General features: G+C 35.5%; 1 protein-coding gene and 1 long non-coding RNA gene across 8 annotated transcripts; both read left to right on the top strand.

The window, feature by feature from the left end:
- Window positions 1-692: 692 nt before the first annotated feature.
- Window positions 693-4,417, top strand: LOC148780358 (uncharacterized). The gene is made up of 2 exons (XR_016039948.1): window positions 693-759; window positions 4,164-4,417. It is a non-coding gene; the product is annotated as an uncharacterized LOC148780358 (long non-coding RNA).
- A 1,779-nt stretch (window positions 4,418-6,196) lies between these two features.
- On the top strand, window positions 6,197-17,897 carry SEN1 (Rhodanese/Cell cycle control phosphatase superfamily protein). 7 transcript variants are annotated; one of them, XR_016039947.1, is made up of 7 exons: window positions 6,197-6,403; window positions 6,520-6,615; window positions 6,696-6,800; window positions 14,398-14,471; window positions 16,423-16,519; window positions 16,611-16,664; window positions 17,502-17,897. XR_016039947.1 is itself a non-coding variant. In XM_088845722.1 (7 exons), exons 2-7 carry the CDS (start codon window positions 6,549-6,551, stop codon window positions 17,571-17,573), a joined length of 438 nt encoding a protein of 145 aa, XP_088701848.1. In that variant the 5' UTR covers window positions 6,197-6,403; window positions 6,520-6,548; the 3' UTR covers window positions 17,574-17,897. The 7 variants fall into 7 exon arrangements, 6 of the variants coding, with proteins under 6 accessions (XP_088701848.1, XP_088701846.1, XP_088701850.1 ...); XM_088845722.1 differs by having other exon boundaries at window positions 14,403-14,471; window positions 16,449-16,519; XM_088845720.1 differs by having other exon boundaries at window positions 16,449-16,519.
- Window positions 17,898-19,112: the final 1,215 nt, after the last annotated feature.

The raw sequence follows: 19,112 nt of genomic DNA, 5'->3' as shown, positions 1-19,112 counted from the left end.
GCACACTCCAATTTTTGGGCTTTCTATTCCCAGGGGTGGCACACCCCACTTTTAGGGGTTTCCTATCTTTTATGGGATAAGTGGTTAAAAAATATTTGAGTTAAAAGGCTTCATAAGGCTTACATATTTTTGGATGAAACACAATATTATGATTAATATTATTTTATTTTATTTATATTGATGTGATAATGATAAAAAAAAAGATAATGATCAAAGGAAATAAGGGGATAAGGGTTCTAACACCTTCCAATAATGTTGATGGTCCATCTATGGAATGGATGTCTCAAATCTCACAAAAAGAGGAAGTCAGGGAAATGTTTAACAAACCCTAATATTGTTTAAAGCTTATAAAAAGGGATTGTCACTCCCCAATATCTCTACACCTAATCTTTATATCTCTGTCTTAAGAAATTTTCTCTCTCATGAAAGCCGGGGACACCCCACTTTCGCATCTTTCTTCTCTCTCTCCCGCATTGTAAAAAGGAAATAAAGGTTTATAGGCTATGGGGTTCTTCTCTCTTCCATCTCTCAATTATGGATTTATGAGTAAGGGTTTTAGGGTACAGCAAAATCCATCTCTCTCAAACTAGGTTGTTAAGGGAATTTACCTGAGGTTTGAGTTTGTAATCAAAGGGGTTCATGTTCTATTGGTGTGACTTGGCCTAAAATTGTTTTTCTGGTTGATATTGAAGGTTGATAATTGATCCTACACCATCGGATGGTGGTGACTCGGTTTAGGGTGTAATAAGACCGGTTGAGGTAATCTCCGACACTCTCTTTTTGTTTCTTGTTATATTTAATTATATTGGTTTTATATTCCCAAGCATAAGAATTGTGGATATTTTCTTTGTTTAAAGAAAATTGGTATGATGACATCAAGGTTTTTAAGATCTTGGATTTGTTAATTTAATTTTTTTTGAAGCAAGAGTCATTGTAATAATACTAATTGTAAGTGATATTTACCAAAAGAAAAAGAAAAGAAAAAAAATAAAATAATATTCCCTAGAAAGATCACATTAGTCTTTCTTTTAATTCCAAATAAGTTTTTAAATGGCTCTAGCAGGCCGGGCCTAGCTAGGCCTGGGTATGTAGTATTAAGCTAACGGGCCCTAAACTAAGGACCAGCTAGGCCCAACTTGATAAGTCTTATCAAGGACCCCAATCCGGTGCATATCAGGCTAGACCCCTAAGGACCACTTCCACATTTTTCTTCTACTAATTTAAGGCTCGCAATGGGTCGACCCTTGGGCCACATTTTGTAGCTCAAGCCCTAGATTTTTTGGGTTGAGCCGACTAGGAGGACTGACCATTGCCACCCCTACTACTATAGAAAAGTTGCATAAAATCGGTCGCACCTTAACACTAATGCTCCACTCATGAAGGGGCCCAAACTTGGGCCCTAACGGACTCTTTTGTGATTCATTTACAAAAAGATACTATAAAGCAATGATTTAAAAATTGGCGAGTCAAACTGAACTCGCCCTGTTCGACTCGGGAATCAGCACAGCCCGTGTCGGTTCCAACACAAAACCGGGAAACACCCGGTTGTAGAGCAGAACCGTCGGTTCCCACCCGGTTCTGTCCAGTTCCCTCCCGGTTCTAGCGGTTCCCACCCGGTTCTAGCCGGTTCCCTCTCGTTTCCAACTTCAAAAGCACATTCACACGTGTATACGTCGCGCGTGCGACACACACCACTCCCACACGTGTGTACGTGTGACACGAGCAGTACACACTCCCATACGTGCCACACACACTACCCCACACGTGCGACACGCACCACTCCCACACGTGTGCACGTGTGACACAAGCGGTACACACTCCCACACGTGCCACACACACTCCCCCACACGTGTGACTCGCACACGTGCATGTGTGCATCGGTTTTAGCCGGTTTAGGCTTCAAAAATACTTTCACGCATGTGTACACGTCATAAGTGCAACACACATCACTCCCACATGTGCGACACGCACATGCACACGTGCATGTGCACAGATGCCCTAGTGTTTTCACTTTTCACACTTGTGTTTATCTTCTAATTACATAGTTATTTATATAACATATTTGAATACTCATCCTTCGATGTGGGATAATTCCCAAACATCATGAAATGAAAACAAAATGTAAATATATACTATTAATAGGCAATTTTAAACACATATGCTAAGGAGGCATGATGGTTATCACTAATGTTATTTGCTTTGATTTCTCAAATTCGAATCCCCCCTTGGGCCATATAATAGTTAATCCTTTCTTAAACTAATTTTTGTTCCCCCTTAGGCATATAATAAATTAAAGTGTTATTTTCAAAATTTGTACGTATTTTATTATTTTTTACATTGATAATCAAATCTTTTATTTTATTTATTAATTTTTACATTATAAATCATGTAATTTACTATTTTTCTGACAGTTGTCAATAATACATTTTAAATTAGATAATATTATAAAATATTTGTAATTTGTTATTATTTATCTAATAAAATAATTATAAAATGTAAACAAACAATTATAATTTTATTATATAATATTATAATTAGTTAAGTTGTAATAATTTTGGATTATAGTTAGTTAGGCTGTAATAATTTGGGTTTTTTTAGCGGATTAGGGTTTTTCGCTAAAACAAGATTTTAATGGTCATTTTTTCATTGATTTAGTCTACTCTTTATTATAGTCCATGTATAATTATATATTTTATCCATGATAATTATATGATTTTTCTTTTATATGATGCAAATTTAATACTTAAGTTTATATAGGGAAAGAGCATCTTAATATTCACAAATTGATAAAAAAAAATAAAAGTTATTAATGTAGTACCCTCATTTCTTATTGGATTCTTTAAAAACAATATTTATAATGAATTTTAATAATTTTTTCAGATTGTTTTGAAGCTTTAATTCTAACGATTCAACCGATTCCCTATCTGGATCACAAATTCGCCGATCCGGATAGGTTTTTGATGTGCCCGATCCGGGTCACCGATCCGCTTTTTAAACCCTTGCTATAATGTGTACACAACCGACGAGTATACGAAAAGCATGATAATATTTTATCTTTCCTGTAAAACAAATCATGTCTAGTTGAATTTCATTGATCTTGTTGAGATCCAATTGATGCCTGCTCTTATATACACACACTAGTGTTGGATACGTATGCTCTTATATATATACAAAAAATACTGAGATTAGCCCACTAATTCATATGAACATATGAACCCAACGGTCTAGATCGAATTTAGGCTGAATTTTATTTTATTTATATGAATTTAAATTACTTAAAAGTTTAGGAATTCATTCTTCTCATCAAGGCGCACCTAATAAAAATATTTTAAAAAATAATTCGTAAAAAATAAATTAACTAAAATACCCCCAAAACATTTTAGGGGTATTTTGATCAATTTATTTATTGCAACACACACTTAAAATTTCAAGTTATTTGGATTTGTAGAACATAAAATAAAATTCAAATACAAAATAAGGTTGTGACTATCAGATTCAATCTGGGCCTTTTGGGTTATATGTTCATATGAGCTAGTAGGTTAATCTCAGTATTTTCTTCTTTATATATATATATATATATATATATATATATATATATATATATATATATATATATGATTTGAGGGTAATGAAGAGATCCAACTTTTATATCTAGGTAATTTTTTCATATTCGGTCATTGAGCCTCTTAGTTGTAGATCGAAGTTTGGTGAAAGGATCTGTGTGAAATTTTGTATTAGAATTCGGCTTTAGGGGTAGTTTAGGTAAATTATTTGACAAGCAGGTATGACTTTATGAGAGGACCTCATACAATTTCTTTTATGAGTGGATTTTGTGAAGTTGCGTTTTAGGAGGGGTCCTCCTCGGCAGTCTAAGGCAAGAGCTTCTGCATCACTTTTTTTTTTTTTTCTTTATTTTATTTTATTTTATTGGTGGAGCTTACTCCTATATCACTAAGTTTTTTTCTTCTTTTATTTTTTTTGGAGTAGCTTTGTTTTTTTTTTTTTATAACTGAGTGTTAGCAATCAAACTTAAAATGTAGTGCACTCGAGCCTTTTTCCACAAAAGAGAATGTAGTGCACTCAAGCCCAAGCATGATTCTCCTAATTACCTTTCATTTTTTAGTGAAATTATTTTCCTCATTGTTTGGGTTTTATTTCTTCAGAAAGGCCACTGAAGCTTTTTTTTCAGACCTAATTACTATGAAGAAGAGAGAATGCTATCATCGTGCCAGTAGTCGCTCAAAAGAATCAGATTCGATGATACGGTTTGGAGAAGCTTGGGTTTAACCATGTATGAGTTTAAAAGGGATTATGTTCAATGAGACTAATTTTTAGTGTAGAGAGGCCACAAACACCTTAAAAGGAATTGTATGCAATGAGATGATTACCTTTTATAAAAGGAAAAAGTTTATACAAAGCTGAGGCTCTAAATAATCAAATTAGAACCGACCTCAAAATTTTTATTAGAGGTTATTTTCATCCCCAAATATCCTTAAATTTATCATCTGGACATCAAGATGCATGGACATGAGAAAAAAATGGATTTCAAGTTTTGAAAATAGTGCATCTTGTAACGTATTTTGGACCATCAATTTTTAATATTTTCAAGTTTTTATAGATCTGCTTGTTCTATACCATTTTTAAAGCTTTAAATTTTATAATTAAAGATGTCAATAAATTTTAAGGTTATCACAAAGATTTACAGTATTGAAAGCACATTTCTCAATACTATTTGAAGGTGTATTTTACTTTGATTGTTTAGAGCGCCAGCTCTATACAAACCGCACCCTTTATGTAGAAATGTCACTCAATTTCACATTCAACCGCCAAAAATAATTGTGTCCATACGTCTCCAATTTAAAAAACTTAAAGGCTCGATTATATGAACAAAAGCCAATTTTATCATCATTATTATAAGAGCTTTATCCTAAGTATTTAGGGTCAGCTATACAAATGATATTTTGCCATTTTGCTCTGTCAAAAGTCATACATTTGGTTAGACAATAAGTCACTATATATCTTCTCACTATTTCCATCTATGTCCGTTTGGATAAATTTTTTTGTCGTTTCAAATCGATCCTCTTGTCGTTTTGGAACCTTCTACTTGAGCCAATCGTCCCTCCTAATTAGTGTTATTAGGTCTACGTTGTACATAGCCAACCCACCTATCTACTTTCCTTTATAGCTTATTGGAGTTATCCCTAAGTTCTTTTGCATCTATTTGTTTTGAATTATGTTGCCACTTATCCATCTCAATAACTTTATCTCAGTTATACTTATCCTATGGACAAAAACGATTCCAAAAGTCGAACTCCAAACAAACCGCACATCTCTATATGCAACAAAAAAGATTGAGAGCCATTGTTAATTGTTCCTATTTTTTAATGTTTTTTGGAAAATTTACATTGTAAACCTACCCCAAAACAATTTGTCAAGAAATACCTTGTCTCTACAACTCCCCAAAAAGTTCTCCTACATGCAACCCCCTCCATGTAGAAGAAGTTTGTTGGGGGAAAACGTTATTAAAATAGACAAACCATTTCAAAAAGTCAATAAAGTGGTTAAAACTATTTTCTTAACAAAGTGGTTATACATCTATGTGCCTCAAGAAGTTTGTAAAGATACCCAAATCATATTGGTTCCAAGTAACACATTTTAGTCATTTGACCCAATTAAATCACTTGAGCTACATTGACAAAAACAGTCGTACTTTTTCTCATTTGGAACTTGGAAGACATTTTTAACATTAAAAATTCTTGTTTCAGGACTAGAATTCAAAATCACACGTAGGCTTTTAATCTAAACGTTTCTACATGCTATTAGGTATATGAAAGCTATATGCGCCACCCTGTGCTGGTAGTCTAATTTAAATAGATAATTTGGATGACTTCAATCACAACGTAAAATACACAACACAAAAATTGGGACGTGACCTCCTATTATAGAATATCTAAAAGACAAATATAAAAATAAATATTTCAGATGAAATAAAATAACCAAAATACTCTTACAAGTTTCAAAGGTAATAAGGTTATTTATTTTGTTAAAATATATATATATATATTTCTTTTCGGCTCACGGCTCTCCTGATCGGCCACAAGTAACCCAATCCACAACTCTCTCTCATTCACGTTGGAAAGTTGGCAGAGGTGAGGTGGCGGAGTTCCCCAAGTAGATGATAAGCTAATAATCTACGGATTCAGCAGACCATTTCCCTTTCTCTCTCAACTAAGCTAATTTACAGTTTGCACACATCATCTCTCTCTCTCTCTCTCTCTCTCTCTCTCTCTCTCTTCACGTAAGCCATTAAAATGTCCAGTTCATTTGCTACCTGCGCTTCGACCTCCTTCAAGGGCCTGCTACCTCTCGTTATACTCCGCCCAGGTCTCACCCTTTTCACCAGGTTCAATCTCTCTCTCTCTCTCTCTCTCTCTCTCTCTCTCTCTCTCTCTCATACACACACGAGCACGAGCGCGCACCCACACACTGAATTTTATCCTTACCCAATGGATTTTTCAGGGCATTTTCATTAAATACAAAAGTGTTTCATGAGTCATCAGAGCTTCGGTTTTGCCCTAAACTCTCCAGCAATGGAGTCCGACATTCAAGTTTCAGGTACTTCCTCTATAATTCAAAATAAGAGTTTGGAAACTGAATTCTTACTGCTGCTTGTTTGTGTTGGTGAGTTTGTGTAGGTCAATGGCAGCTGGTAATGAGCCGGGTGCATGGGTTCCAAAATCAGTGCCGGTTCAGGTCGCCCATGAGCTTCATAATGCAGGCCACCGCTATCTTGATGTTAGGTATCATGCTTTTGTTCACTGAATTTCAATGCTGGTAGCTTTAAATGCAAATTTTCAGGGCATTCTTACTGTAAAAAGGGTAGCTTCGTTTTTCTCACAAGTTAATTATATGAAGGAAATGTGACGTTTTTATGCAAATGAAGAATACATATATAGGGTGCAGTTTCTATAGGTCCTAGGCTTTATGAAAACAAGATAAAGCCTCACCTCGAATCCTCGTCCTGAAAGCAGCACTTTGGGCATTGAAAATCTCCATATTGTTTATAAATTCAATTTCCAAAACTGACCATGAAATCTGAAGCTCAAAATATGTACAGATATTGCGGATCCGCGAACACTTACCTTTAGGGCAAAATGGATGGTCTAGAAAATGGATCTGTTAACACTTAGCTTTAGGGCAAAATGGACGGTCTAGATAATGTGTTACATTATACACTATTTTTAGGGCTTGAAATCTTAATTTTTTTCACAACCATAATGGTTGAAGGTTTTGCGACGCCAAAACTGGCATTTTCCGTGAGTTTTGAGGTGAAGCTTTACTTATTTTGATAGGGCTACAACCCTATCAAAACATTTTCCATATATATATATATGGAAAAAGTTTATATAAGGTTGCAACCTTGAAATGTAGAATTACATATGCACCTCAAAAATACATTTGAAAGGCTGTTTTAATGTTGAAAAATTCTCTACTTAATCATCTCGACATCGAGATATATGAATACCAAATAAAAAAAGATTTTGAGTCCCAAAAATAGTGCATCTTGCAACACATTATCTAGACCATCCATTTTCAAGATTTCCATATGTTTATAGATCTACTGGCCAGGATGACCAACCACGGTCTATCTTGGATATCAGCTAGCCCTACTTGCTTTGATGCCTCTATTACCGCTGACTTTGATCCCCAAGCTCTCCTCGGATCCCCATCATAGAAGCATTTCATCACCTGTCCCCGCCATCTGCTCTTGGCCCTCGCGCTCAATACCAGAGGAACGGCGATAGAAGGTTGCCGAACCTATGATGGTTGCGTTCTTCTTGCTACTTCTTAGTCGTAGTTGATTTTAACTATTTTGGAGTTTAAAATTTTATAATTTGAGAAAAAAATAGATTTTAAGATAATCATAAGAATTTATTACATCAAAATTACATGTTATGATAAAATTTGGAGGTGCGCCTTAATTGGATTGTTTAAGGTTGCAACCTTATAGAGAGCACACCATATATATATATGGTGTGCTCTCTATAAGGTTGCAACCTTAAACAAACCAATTAAGGTATATAGGAATAATATAAAGTTCACAACCCTTCAAATTACGAAGGTTGTGTGTGTGTGTATGCGTCCGTGCATGTGTGTAAGTTCACAACCCTTCAAATTACAAAGGTTGTGTGTGTGTGTATGCGTCCGTGCATGTGTGTAAGTTCACAACCCAAATTACAAAGGTTGTGTGTGTGTGTATGCATCTGTGCGTGTGTGTAAGTTCACAACCCTTCAAATTACAAAGGTTGTGTGTGTGTGTGCATGTGCATGTGCGTGCGTGTGTGTCGCAATGGCTTTATTTAATTTTCATTATGATTGATATTTTACATTCCCTATATTCAAAGAAACTTGTACCCCAATATTCATAAGAATTGCCTGTTTATTTGTGAACTTGTGATCTTGGCAACATTTGCTTACATTTTAGGAAATTTTACTTTCATTGTTTAGTTTGATGAATTGAGTTTATCATTCCTTTTCGATGGAGTAGATTCCCCTCCTTGAAACTAACAAGCTGTTGTGTTCTTGGCTCCCATCTTTGTTGATAAAAAACTTAATGGGAAACTGAAAAGAAAACTGGCAGGAAAGATGTGGTTTACTATGTCCACAGGACCACAGGAGAAGATGGCAAAAATTCAATGGTCACCAAGACAGCTTGCTTACAAGTTCTCTCTATATGGTTTTCTTCCCCAGCGAAGAGATAATATATTTTTACCATACTCTGTTTACTCCTCAAGAAACCCTTTTTCTCACAGGCCCGTAGTTTTTTTCTCTGAGATTTTCTCTCGCTAAGTTAACCTGAAACCTAGCAACAATGGGCTTATGTACCCATCACAAACAAAAGGGAAAAGATAAATGGCAAAAATATCCTTCATGAGTTAGGATTTTACAATAGAAAGAAAAGGAGGAGAGAGAATTCAAGACCACCCAGCATACAAAAATCTCCACCTTGAATTGAGTTCAAATTGACCCATTTGAAAACATCTTCAAGCTTCTTATCCAACACTCCCTTAAGGGTGCGCACCCAACATCTTGGGCATGTGGTAAATAAGTTCAAAGCACAGCTTGAACTTCTCCTCTAGGATGGGTTTGGCTAGCATGGCATGTCTACAGCATAAAACTTCGTGTCAGTTTTACAAAAGTATACCTTCTTCAATGTCCTTGCTATTACTTCACATCTGCTTGATGTTACACTTTGGCTATCGCAATACATTTTTGGTTTATCATGTATTAACCCAAAGTAATTCACACAACCGTTCAACTATAAAACTTCCATGATTGCGTCTCGTGCTACCATGTACTCTGTTTCAGTAGAGGAGAGAGCAATTAATTGCAATGATGATTTCCAGCAAAATAATTCACCAACAAGATTGAAACATAACCAGTAGTGGACCTCGTCTTGTCAAGATCCTCAGCAAAATTAACATCCCTAAAACCGACTAGATAATCTTTCCTTATAGCATTCTTATCAAATATAACGCAAGTATCCGTGGTACCTTTCAAGTACCAAAGTTTCTGTTTAATTCCTCCCAGTGTTCCATTCTTGGATTTCTCATGTACCTGCTGTCTGACCTGTTATAGACCATTGCATATATGGTGTTACTGCTCTAACATTTGGAACATGTGCCATATATTCCCTATCTTCATATGTGCTAGGACATAAATCTGCAGAAAACCTAAAGTGAGCAGCAAGAGGTGTACTAGCAGGTTTCAATGATCACTTATATTAAACCTTTAGATAGCCTTCTCAATAATTATTTTTGATGATAACCACAAGTTCTCTTTCTTCTGTCTCTATAGGTTTCCATACCTAAATTTTCTTTGCATGCCCTAGGTGTTTCATTTCAAATTCTTTTCTGAACTGAGGTGTTAAGTTATTTATATCTAACATACTTTTTCCAGCAATCAACATGTCTTCCACTTATAATACTAGGATTGTAAATGCACCACTATGGATATCTTGAATGAAACACAAAAGTTATACTTACTTTTGGTGTACCCATGCTTTATCATGAACATGTTGAATCACTTGTACCATTGTCTAGGAGATTGCTTGAGGTCAGTATCTTCTTTTCCAATTCCCATAAAGCCCTCAGGCTGGTGTATGTAGATTTCTTCATCTAGATTTTCATGTTGAAAGGTTGTTTTCACATCTAATTGCTCTAGATATAATTATGCAAAGTGACTATAACTATAAGAACCTGAATAGAAGTATATTTAACCACTGGTGAGAAGATATAATTGAAGTTTATTCCTTCTTTTTGGGCATAGCCCTTCCCCACCAGTCATCATTTGTACTTATCTCCACCTTATTTCATCTTGAGGACCCAGTTGTATCCAATTGCTTTCCTCCCCTTTGTTAGATGAACTAGATCCCATGTCTGGTTTTTGTGAAGAGATTTGATCTCCTCATTCATAGCATCGTTCCACTTGCTAACAACCCCGTCTAGTACCATCTGGAATGTGCTAGGTTCCCAACTTTCAAGGACTAGAGCTAGAGATGTATATTCGGCAAATCGGCCAAGGAAGTTGGTCTTATGCTCTTTTGAGATTTCATCATGCTCTACAATCACCTTATCTTCTTCATTTGGTTCTTTGGACGCATATCAATCGTCACCAATTGCTGCATTCTCGTGCTTGAATTTATCATGGTGGACTCATCAAAGTCAACCTTCTTGCTCAAAGAAATTGTGTGGATTTAGGAGCCCATAGCTTGTAGTCTTTTACACCATCACCACAATCAAGAAATATACATTTATTTAATTATGGGTCGATAATCATCTGGTCACATTTAAGGTGAACAAATATTGGCCATCCAAAAGTTTTACGATTGGAATAATCAGATGGCTTCCCATACCTCTTCAGCTATCTTGCTTCTTATTACTTTGGATGGCGATTTGTCACCATGTGGTACACTGTATTGACTTCTTCAGCCCAAAGTCCTTATGCATACCAGTGCTACTAAGCATACGGCTCACTTTCTCAAGTATTATTCTGTTCATCCATTTTGCACCATATTTTCCTATGGAGTATCATAATGGTTAAGTGATGATTGATTCCTTAATTCCTTTTATGTGGATTCCCCACCATTTTATGTCCTCAGAGGTTTTACCTAGTATTCTGCTTGGTTTTTCTACCATTGCTTAAAAGTAATATAAACATTAGAATTACTCATAAGCACATATTGCCATACTTCTCAAAAAGACAAAAATAAAGAAAAAAAATATAAATTTCCACGTTTTGATGCAATAGGAGAAGGTCCCCCAAACATGTTAGTGAATGTAATCTAAGATCCCCTTACTTCAGTGATGGGTAGATTTAAAGTGCATTGTTTACCATAAATGACATGCCCACAAAAGTCTAAGTTGCAGGCTTCGTACCTCTTAACAGTTGCCTTGAGCAAATTCCTTTAGGCCTTGTTCTCTCGTATGACCCAAACGCATATGCCATATAACTATACCTGATTCACAGGATTCATATTAGAAATCTAGTACTAGATACACCTACTTCACCTGCAATTTTTATACCCAGCAACCTGTAAATATTTCAATATTTTTCTTCCTGCATGATGACCAGTGCTCCCTTCATCTTCAAAATGTGCCTCCCAACACTCATTTACATCCAATAGTGTCTAGAACACCCAAGGAGTTCAAATTCTTTTTTTAGTTCAGGTACACTGTGCCTTCACCAATTGACTTACAAGGCATGTTGTTCCCCATTGAGAAATTCCCACACCTTGGAAAAAGAATCTATGCCTCAAAAAAATAATCACCACATGTATGTACTTATGGAGAGTACATTCCCAACATTGCCATCAGAACTCTCGTCTGCAGATCTTTCTCGGTCAGTCTACCTCTCCCCTCACCTTGTTTATGAGCTTTTTGCAGCCCTTCTTAAGATTACTTACCTTAATAGTATCTCACCTTTTCTTTTCCTATCTTCAGCCTAAATGTACCCCTAGACAATCCCTTCTCCATTAATCTTCCCTAATTACCAAGGCCTCTGCAGATGCCTCATTAGTGGGCCGTTTCCTCATCTCATCTGATAAGAGTACTCCAGTAACCTCCTCTGTGTTTATGGTATCTTTACCATACATTAGGGCCGCAGCCAGATGATCATATGAAGAAAGAAGTGAAGTCCAAAGCAAGAGGGTGTTGCTTCAAGTACAAGCGATTTGAGAGAGACATTTTCTCAATCTTTAACTAAAGTGCAGATACTGAATCTTCATCTACCATACCCATATTGTAGAGGACTTCTTCAGAGAGGCACATGTGAATATGTTGGCAGCCCTCACATTCATTAACCCAATCTTCTTTTGACATTCTTGTAGTCTTTTTCCTTGAGGCTTTGCGTAACCTGTTGTATCAATAGGTTCCTCATCTTCCTCTTCCATATTGTAACCATGTCTCCTGTCAACATACTCCAATTTCGCATTCAAGGTTTCCACTGTCGTTCCTAACCTGGCTTGGATACCACCTGTTGAGAAAAATGAGTCGGAAAGCGAAAATAAAATCAGCAGAATAGATGATCAAACCACACACAAAGGCAAGACCGGATTGGTGTGGTGCACTTCTTTACAAAAGCGCTGTGTATGGGAGAAGATGGCCAATTCCACTAATCACTGAAAAAGCTTGTCTATGGGTTCTTTGTGCTTTTCTTCCTTCCAAAGCAGAGAGAAGAGAACATAATTTTTTCTGCTCTGTGTTTTCTTTTTTCAGGAAACCCCTTTTCGTAAAGTTGCCTGGGTTTTCTTTTTGCCTTGTATGTTCTTTCTCTAACTTATCCCTTGCAACAATTGTCTTAAATACCCATCCTAAACAAAGGGAGAAAAATATATGTCAAAATACCCTTTATAAGTTTGGGGATTTACAAAAGAAAGAGAAAGGGAGTGAAGTTAAGACACCCCACATCCAACCTTCTTACCCTATAATCACACTGGTAGACCAGTAATGACAAGCAAGTTCATGGCAACCTTGTGCTAATATGCTCGATGTCATTGTTCTCAAATCGCATAGGTCTTGCTGTGCGAATTATGCATTTCACAAATTTGCTTTATTTTGTTAGCTCTGGTCTGCTCAAACATACCTTCCCACAATACCTCAAAAGATTTACATTCTCCTCCATATTCTAATCACTTTGATTGCTGCTCTCAATACCCTTCAGCCATGGATTTGAACTTTTTCTATCTCAAAGCTCTCATATTTGTATCTCATAAAGCATACCATGTAAAAGGTGATTACTTATTTCACAAAAATTAGATATTGCAGTTAGATAAACATTGAGAGAGAACACAAGTTGTGGAACACTAGAATTCCAGTTTTAGTTAATGCAAATTGAGTCTTACAAAGTAATGTTGTGCATCTATGAAACATGGACACGCATGTCTGACGGTCTACCCACATGCTGACACAGGTGACAACGACATGCGTTTCTACACGTCTAGAAATGGATGGGACACCCCAATTGAGTCTCCAATAGAGTGTCTCATTTTTGGACATATTTGTTTTTAGAATGTGGCATTTCTTTGTTTAGAAACACCATTCTTTGTTTAGAATGTGGCCTTTCTTAGGAATGGACTAAGGCATTGGTGGTTAGGGTGGTGGAGTGTCATAATATGACGTTTTGAGTTCCATTCCTACTACACGTTGGGGACCCCTTCGCTATTGATCTACCAAAACAAACACCATTTTTCAATAAAGAATATTTAATTTTGAAATAAAAAATATTTCAAAATAAAATAATAAAAACTTGGCCATGTTTACATATGTCGATTTTGAAACACCTATTCTTCATGAAACTTTTTATTTATTTTCAAAATATACAAAATTTAAGCCCATTTTCATTTTTTAAACAAAGACAAGTGTTCGTGCTTAAAGAAGTCAATTTTGAGATGCCTAATTTACATAATTCAATTTGAAAAAATTATCCGTGTTTACATTTATTATGATGCAACCTTGGTTTGGACAATAAGAACATTTTATGGTTTATTAATTTAATTTAATTTTCTGTGATGCTTTGCTATTGTTTTGACATATGAATTGTAGTATAATTAAAGGCATATGTCTATTACACATAATTTTCAATATATGTCTGTATATACATATTCATACATGTATACACCCATATATTGTACAGAGTTGTTGTGTCTAAATAATGTGTTTTGTGGTTTGTGATTATACTCTCATTTGTGTCACAAATATACTCACTTATCCACTTGTATGTAACATAGGTGTGCACTGAGTTAAGTTTGACTGTTGGTGAATATATAACTTCGATACATCGACTACATAATGCCCTCCTTTTTAATCATTTCTATATTTTTCGGTATTTGTTCTGTAGGACAGTCGAAGAGTTCAATGCTGGCCATGTTGAAGGGGCAATAAACATCCCCTACATGTTCCGTGTAGGAGCAGGTACAATGTGTTTCAAAGATATATATGTTTTCTATGAGTTCTTAGATTGATCTAGCAATTTCAATTTGTACTGCAATATTCTTATCCTGATTTTTGGAATGTGTAACATACTCTTTGAATTAGGTATTTTGATGATGTTGAATGTTAAAGCCTGATCTATTAAGGAGGTGGATTGTGTTAGGTAGGCAGCCAGCGTAAAACTTTGCCACATCTTATCATGAATCCTGAACCTATACTAAGGGTATGCCCATTGATAGATAAGAAGGGAGGTACGGGATTCATGCAGCCGATCCCAAATAATTGGAATAAGGCTTGGATGATGATGATGATGAATGTTAAATCCAATATGCATGTGAGGAATCTCTTGTCTTAACCATAGGATTTTCGCATGAAAAATCGAGTAGAAATTAATGTCATCATACCCTTCTCCATCCAACATCTACGACTCTATGTTTCCTGCCTCTTTCCAAAGAAAAAAGAAGAAAAGAAAAAGAAGTAGTTCCTGCTCTTGTTGCAATAAAGGATGCAAAGGTAAAAGAGATGACTAGTTTGTCGAGTAACATAAACCATCTGTTTCATGCATACATGCCTCAAGGACTGTTTACGTGTTGTAGGAACTTTTGTGAGTTTTAATTGTCACAGATGCATTAAATCTTAGTTGCTTTCCATATTCCATGTATTGCCTGAGATCTTGTGATATTTACAAATAATTCAGTGTTCCATGTTTCTGTGTGTTGGCAAAATCTCTAGCATGCATGTTTACAAAGCCAGGATATTAATCACATCCCACCATGCATATTGTATTCCTTATGTTCTATAAGTACAAATAATTTATAGTGGTTAATGATCTTGTTTGAATTTATTTATCAATCAGTGCAGGAAGTAGTTAATAACATTTGGTCTGTTGTGTGACTATAAACCATGAAAGGTTGCTTCATTGTCAGGGACAAGGCCATACATGCATCAGGGTACAAACTTCATCTGTGGTGTATGCTCCTTTGTGGCTCAGATTGAGACCATGTAACACCAGCATGCTTTTGGGGCTTGGCCAATTAGTTGTTTGTCATATGTTTCCCCTGGGAAGGGGGGCAGGGGTTGGTCTGGAGAGTTATCTAAAGCACCCTAAATGTGCTTTAAATGGAAAATCAGAAATGAAAGGATGAGAGTAAAAGAAATTATTTTCTTAACAAGATCATGTGTAGATCTTGAATGAAATTAGTACTTTTCAGATACATTGAGAGCTGGGACTCCTGGTGTGATTAGGCAAATATAATGTGGTTAAAACCTCCTGTGCCAGATTGAATACTTGTGAACACACATCAATCTAATGCTGATTAGTCCACCATTCACGCCAATGTAATATTCTTATCTTTTCGATTCCTTTTTCTACTTTTCTCTTTGAGCTTTTGGGCCACTTAGAGGGGTGCTTAATTTATCATTGTTTTCATGGCGTTGTAACATTTATTTAAGCTGTTAATTCAACTTCTTATTGGGATCAATGACTGTAACTTTAAATTCCTATATGGAATGAGAAGGTAATAAATTCATCCTACTGTTGTGAAAAGTAGGTATTCATTTCCCAAAACCTTAAAAGTGGAATGCCTTTGAGAGGGTTGATCTTTTCAAGTAAATGGGTTTAGCTTGCTTCAAGTTCTTTGTTGGTACAACTTTGCATTGTGCTACATGTTCTTATATTCTATTTATTACTGCTTCTTTTGATAAAGCGCGCATTTGGTCTTGACTACTTCTTGATAGTTATTGTATTGGCTTAAAGTTATATTGTATGATATAAGATGCGTACTTACCACTGTAAATGGCAATACATACAGCTAACATGATATTGCATGTTATGATAATATTCTAGTGCAATTTGAATTGCATATAATTTTTTTATTTACCATCGGAATTGGGTGAGTCTTGTTGCAATTCAGTAACACTGGTTTTTGCCCAGTTATATTCCTTTGCTATTTATATTAGGAATGAAAAAGAACCCAAATTTCTTGGAGGAAGTATCAGCACAGCTTGGACAGGATGATGAGATAATCATTGTGAGTACATATGCTTGAATTTTTTTTTTTGGTTATATTGGACTTAGTTTTTGGCTCTTAAGAAGTGATATGCTTCATGCTTATTTGATAGGGATGCCAAATTGGGAAGAGATCACTCATGGCAGCAACTGATCTTTCATCTGCGGTATGTACCTTGAAACTAGAATCTCCGTTCTGAGCTTCTAGATTGGTCTTATTTCTTAAATGTAAAAACCAAAATGTAGTTGTAGGTTGAGTAGTAGTAGCTTTTCAACCACACATGAAACTCCTATATCACTAGAAATGATGTCAAATTCTTCTTCATAATCTTGTTGGATGAACTAGTCGACATGCCAAAACTCAAGAAATGCATTTATGCATTTATTGGGCTTTGCCTGAAAGAGATATTGACATCAATAGGACCTGAGCTTGTTTTATCTCAAATGGGGAAAGTAAGGTTATATCATTTTTAAAGTGTAGAGATGGAGTATATCGAATATCATAGAGCACAGTCAAATGTCTCATGAGAGACTTCTCTTGAAGTGCAAATGATAGTATTCTTCATGGTTATTCGGATGCAAGTTGCATGGCAGGATAAAAGGATAATTTGTGGCTGCTGCTTGAGTGCATACTTTAATGGGTACTATTGATTTGATGGTGTAGATCACAGGCAGAATGTCTCTAGATTATGTAAAGAATCTAACCATTACATGCAGTTACTAACAGGGGGACGCTTAAAGTCTTGCCTAAGAGAATTGGATTTTGGCTTCTTTGTTTTTTTTCAAAGTCATCAGAGTTACGATGTTACGATGCGCAGTATCTCCCAACAAAAAAGAAAATCTATAGCAACCTTTTTCGTCAATGTCATCAGATGGATTCGAGTAAATGAAAGCTAATGATCATTTTATCATAGTTATTATTAAGGATATTTAGGGGTTTGTACTGTTTATCCATTTCAAGCTCAGAATTTTGAAGTTTTAAAAAATTCTACATTATTTTGCAGGGATTCACAGGTGTAACTGATATTGCTGGAGGGTTTTCGGCATGGTTACAGAGTGGCCTTCCTCTAGCATAGGCTCTCTCTAATATACACACAGATGCATCTTTGTATGTTGCATAATGGTTATCCTACTTTCTCATGGACTGTGTTGTTGGCAAGAGTATCAAGCTAGATTTCCAACCCACTTTCTAGTCTTTGAGTTCATATATTATTCACTAATAAATAGAGGTGAAACTGATAAGTCCATTCACCTAATATATCAAATATTACAGAAATCAACCGCATATAAGAACTCTGAATATATGGACCTTTCTCTTCGTCCAAGTTTTATGTGGGCAAGTGAAAAATATTCAATTGCTTGGTATTAATCTTATCTTTATCCAAATTTAAAGTGGCAAAGTGAAAAAGATTCAAGTGCTGCTCTCTCTCTCTCTCTCTCTCTCTCTCTCTCTCTCTCTCTCTATATATATATATATATATATATATATATATATATATATATATATTGTTTTAGAATTTAGTTGTGTTTTTATTTGACAATCAGGGTTAGATTATGAGAGGACCTGATTAAAATTCTTTTATGGGTGACTGTTGTGAAGTCTTGAGCTTTAGAAGGAACTCTTAGGTAGGCACGAGTGTTCAGCCTCTTCAGTAGTAATGGACCAAGAAGGTAGTCATTGCTAGAGCTTACTCTTTTATCACCGTTTTTTTGTTTTTGGGCAGCTTAGTGGAGCTTACTCCTATGTAACTATTTCTTTTTTTTCTTTTCTCTTTTTTAGTAGCTCAGTAGGGTTTTCGAAACCCCTAGCTTGTAGAGTTGGGAATCCCAAATACCTAGATCCTACTTAAGATCGTGTACATGATTGATTAAATCCGAAGTAGATGAATACGACTATAAATCAAGTACGAGAAATAAAGCAAATATAAAAAGCACATCACAACTCCATAGGGCTACATCTACGGTTTCGGTAATTAGAAATCCACTATCAAAATGAAGATTACAGTTTTGGGTTACAAGAGATAATACTTATCTCTAAACATCGATAAAAGACCATCACCGATCTTTTTTTTTAAACTCGTTCTTCTGATTGAGCAACACCATCGATCAACATCATTTTTCCTTTCACAATACGGCTATTGGAAGATAACCTTAAGAGCAATAAAAAGATTTTCTCTCTATAGAAGTAGAAGTTAATCAACCTAAAATTTATAGAAATACCGTCTCTCTCAATGGCCATGTCTTTCTCTTGGAGACCTATCTTTATATTGGATATCCATTCCCATAATCCCCAAATGAGTGACCCTCAAATGATGGGTGTTATATCATTTTTCACTCTCTTATAAAGATATCACTTTTTTGCTTTCCAAAAAAAAGTAATTTTTTATTTTTCATATTACCCTAATCTCTAAAATAAAATATGGGTATCACCAAACACAACACTCAACACTCAGGGTTTTTTTTTATTTTTTAGTAGCTCAATGTTAGGAATGATGCACTTAAGCCCAAGCATGATTCTCCTAATCACCTTTCATTTTTTTAGTGAAATTATTTTCCCCAATGTTTTGGGTTTTATTTCTTCAACAAGACCACTTAATCTTTCTTCAGACTTAATT

Source organism: Amborella trichopoda, chromosome 9, assembly GCF_054954075.1.
Source record: "Amborella trichopoda isolate Santa Cruz 75 chromosome 9, AtrichopodaSantaCruz75HAP2 v2.0, whole genome shotgun sequence".
NCBI classification, from domain to species: domain Eukaryota; kingdom Viridiplantae; phylum Streptophyta; class Magnoliopsida; order Amborellales; family Amborellaceae; genus Amborella; species Amborella trichopoda.
This window is presented reverse-complemented; position numbering and strand designations above follow the sequence as displayed.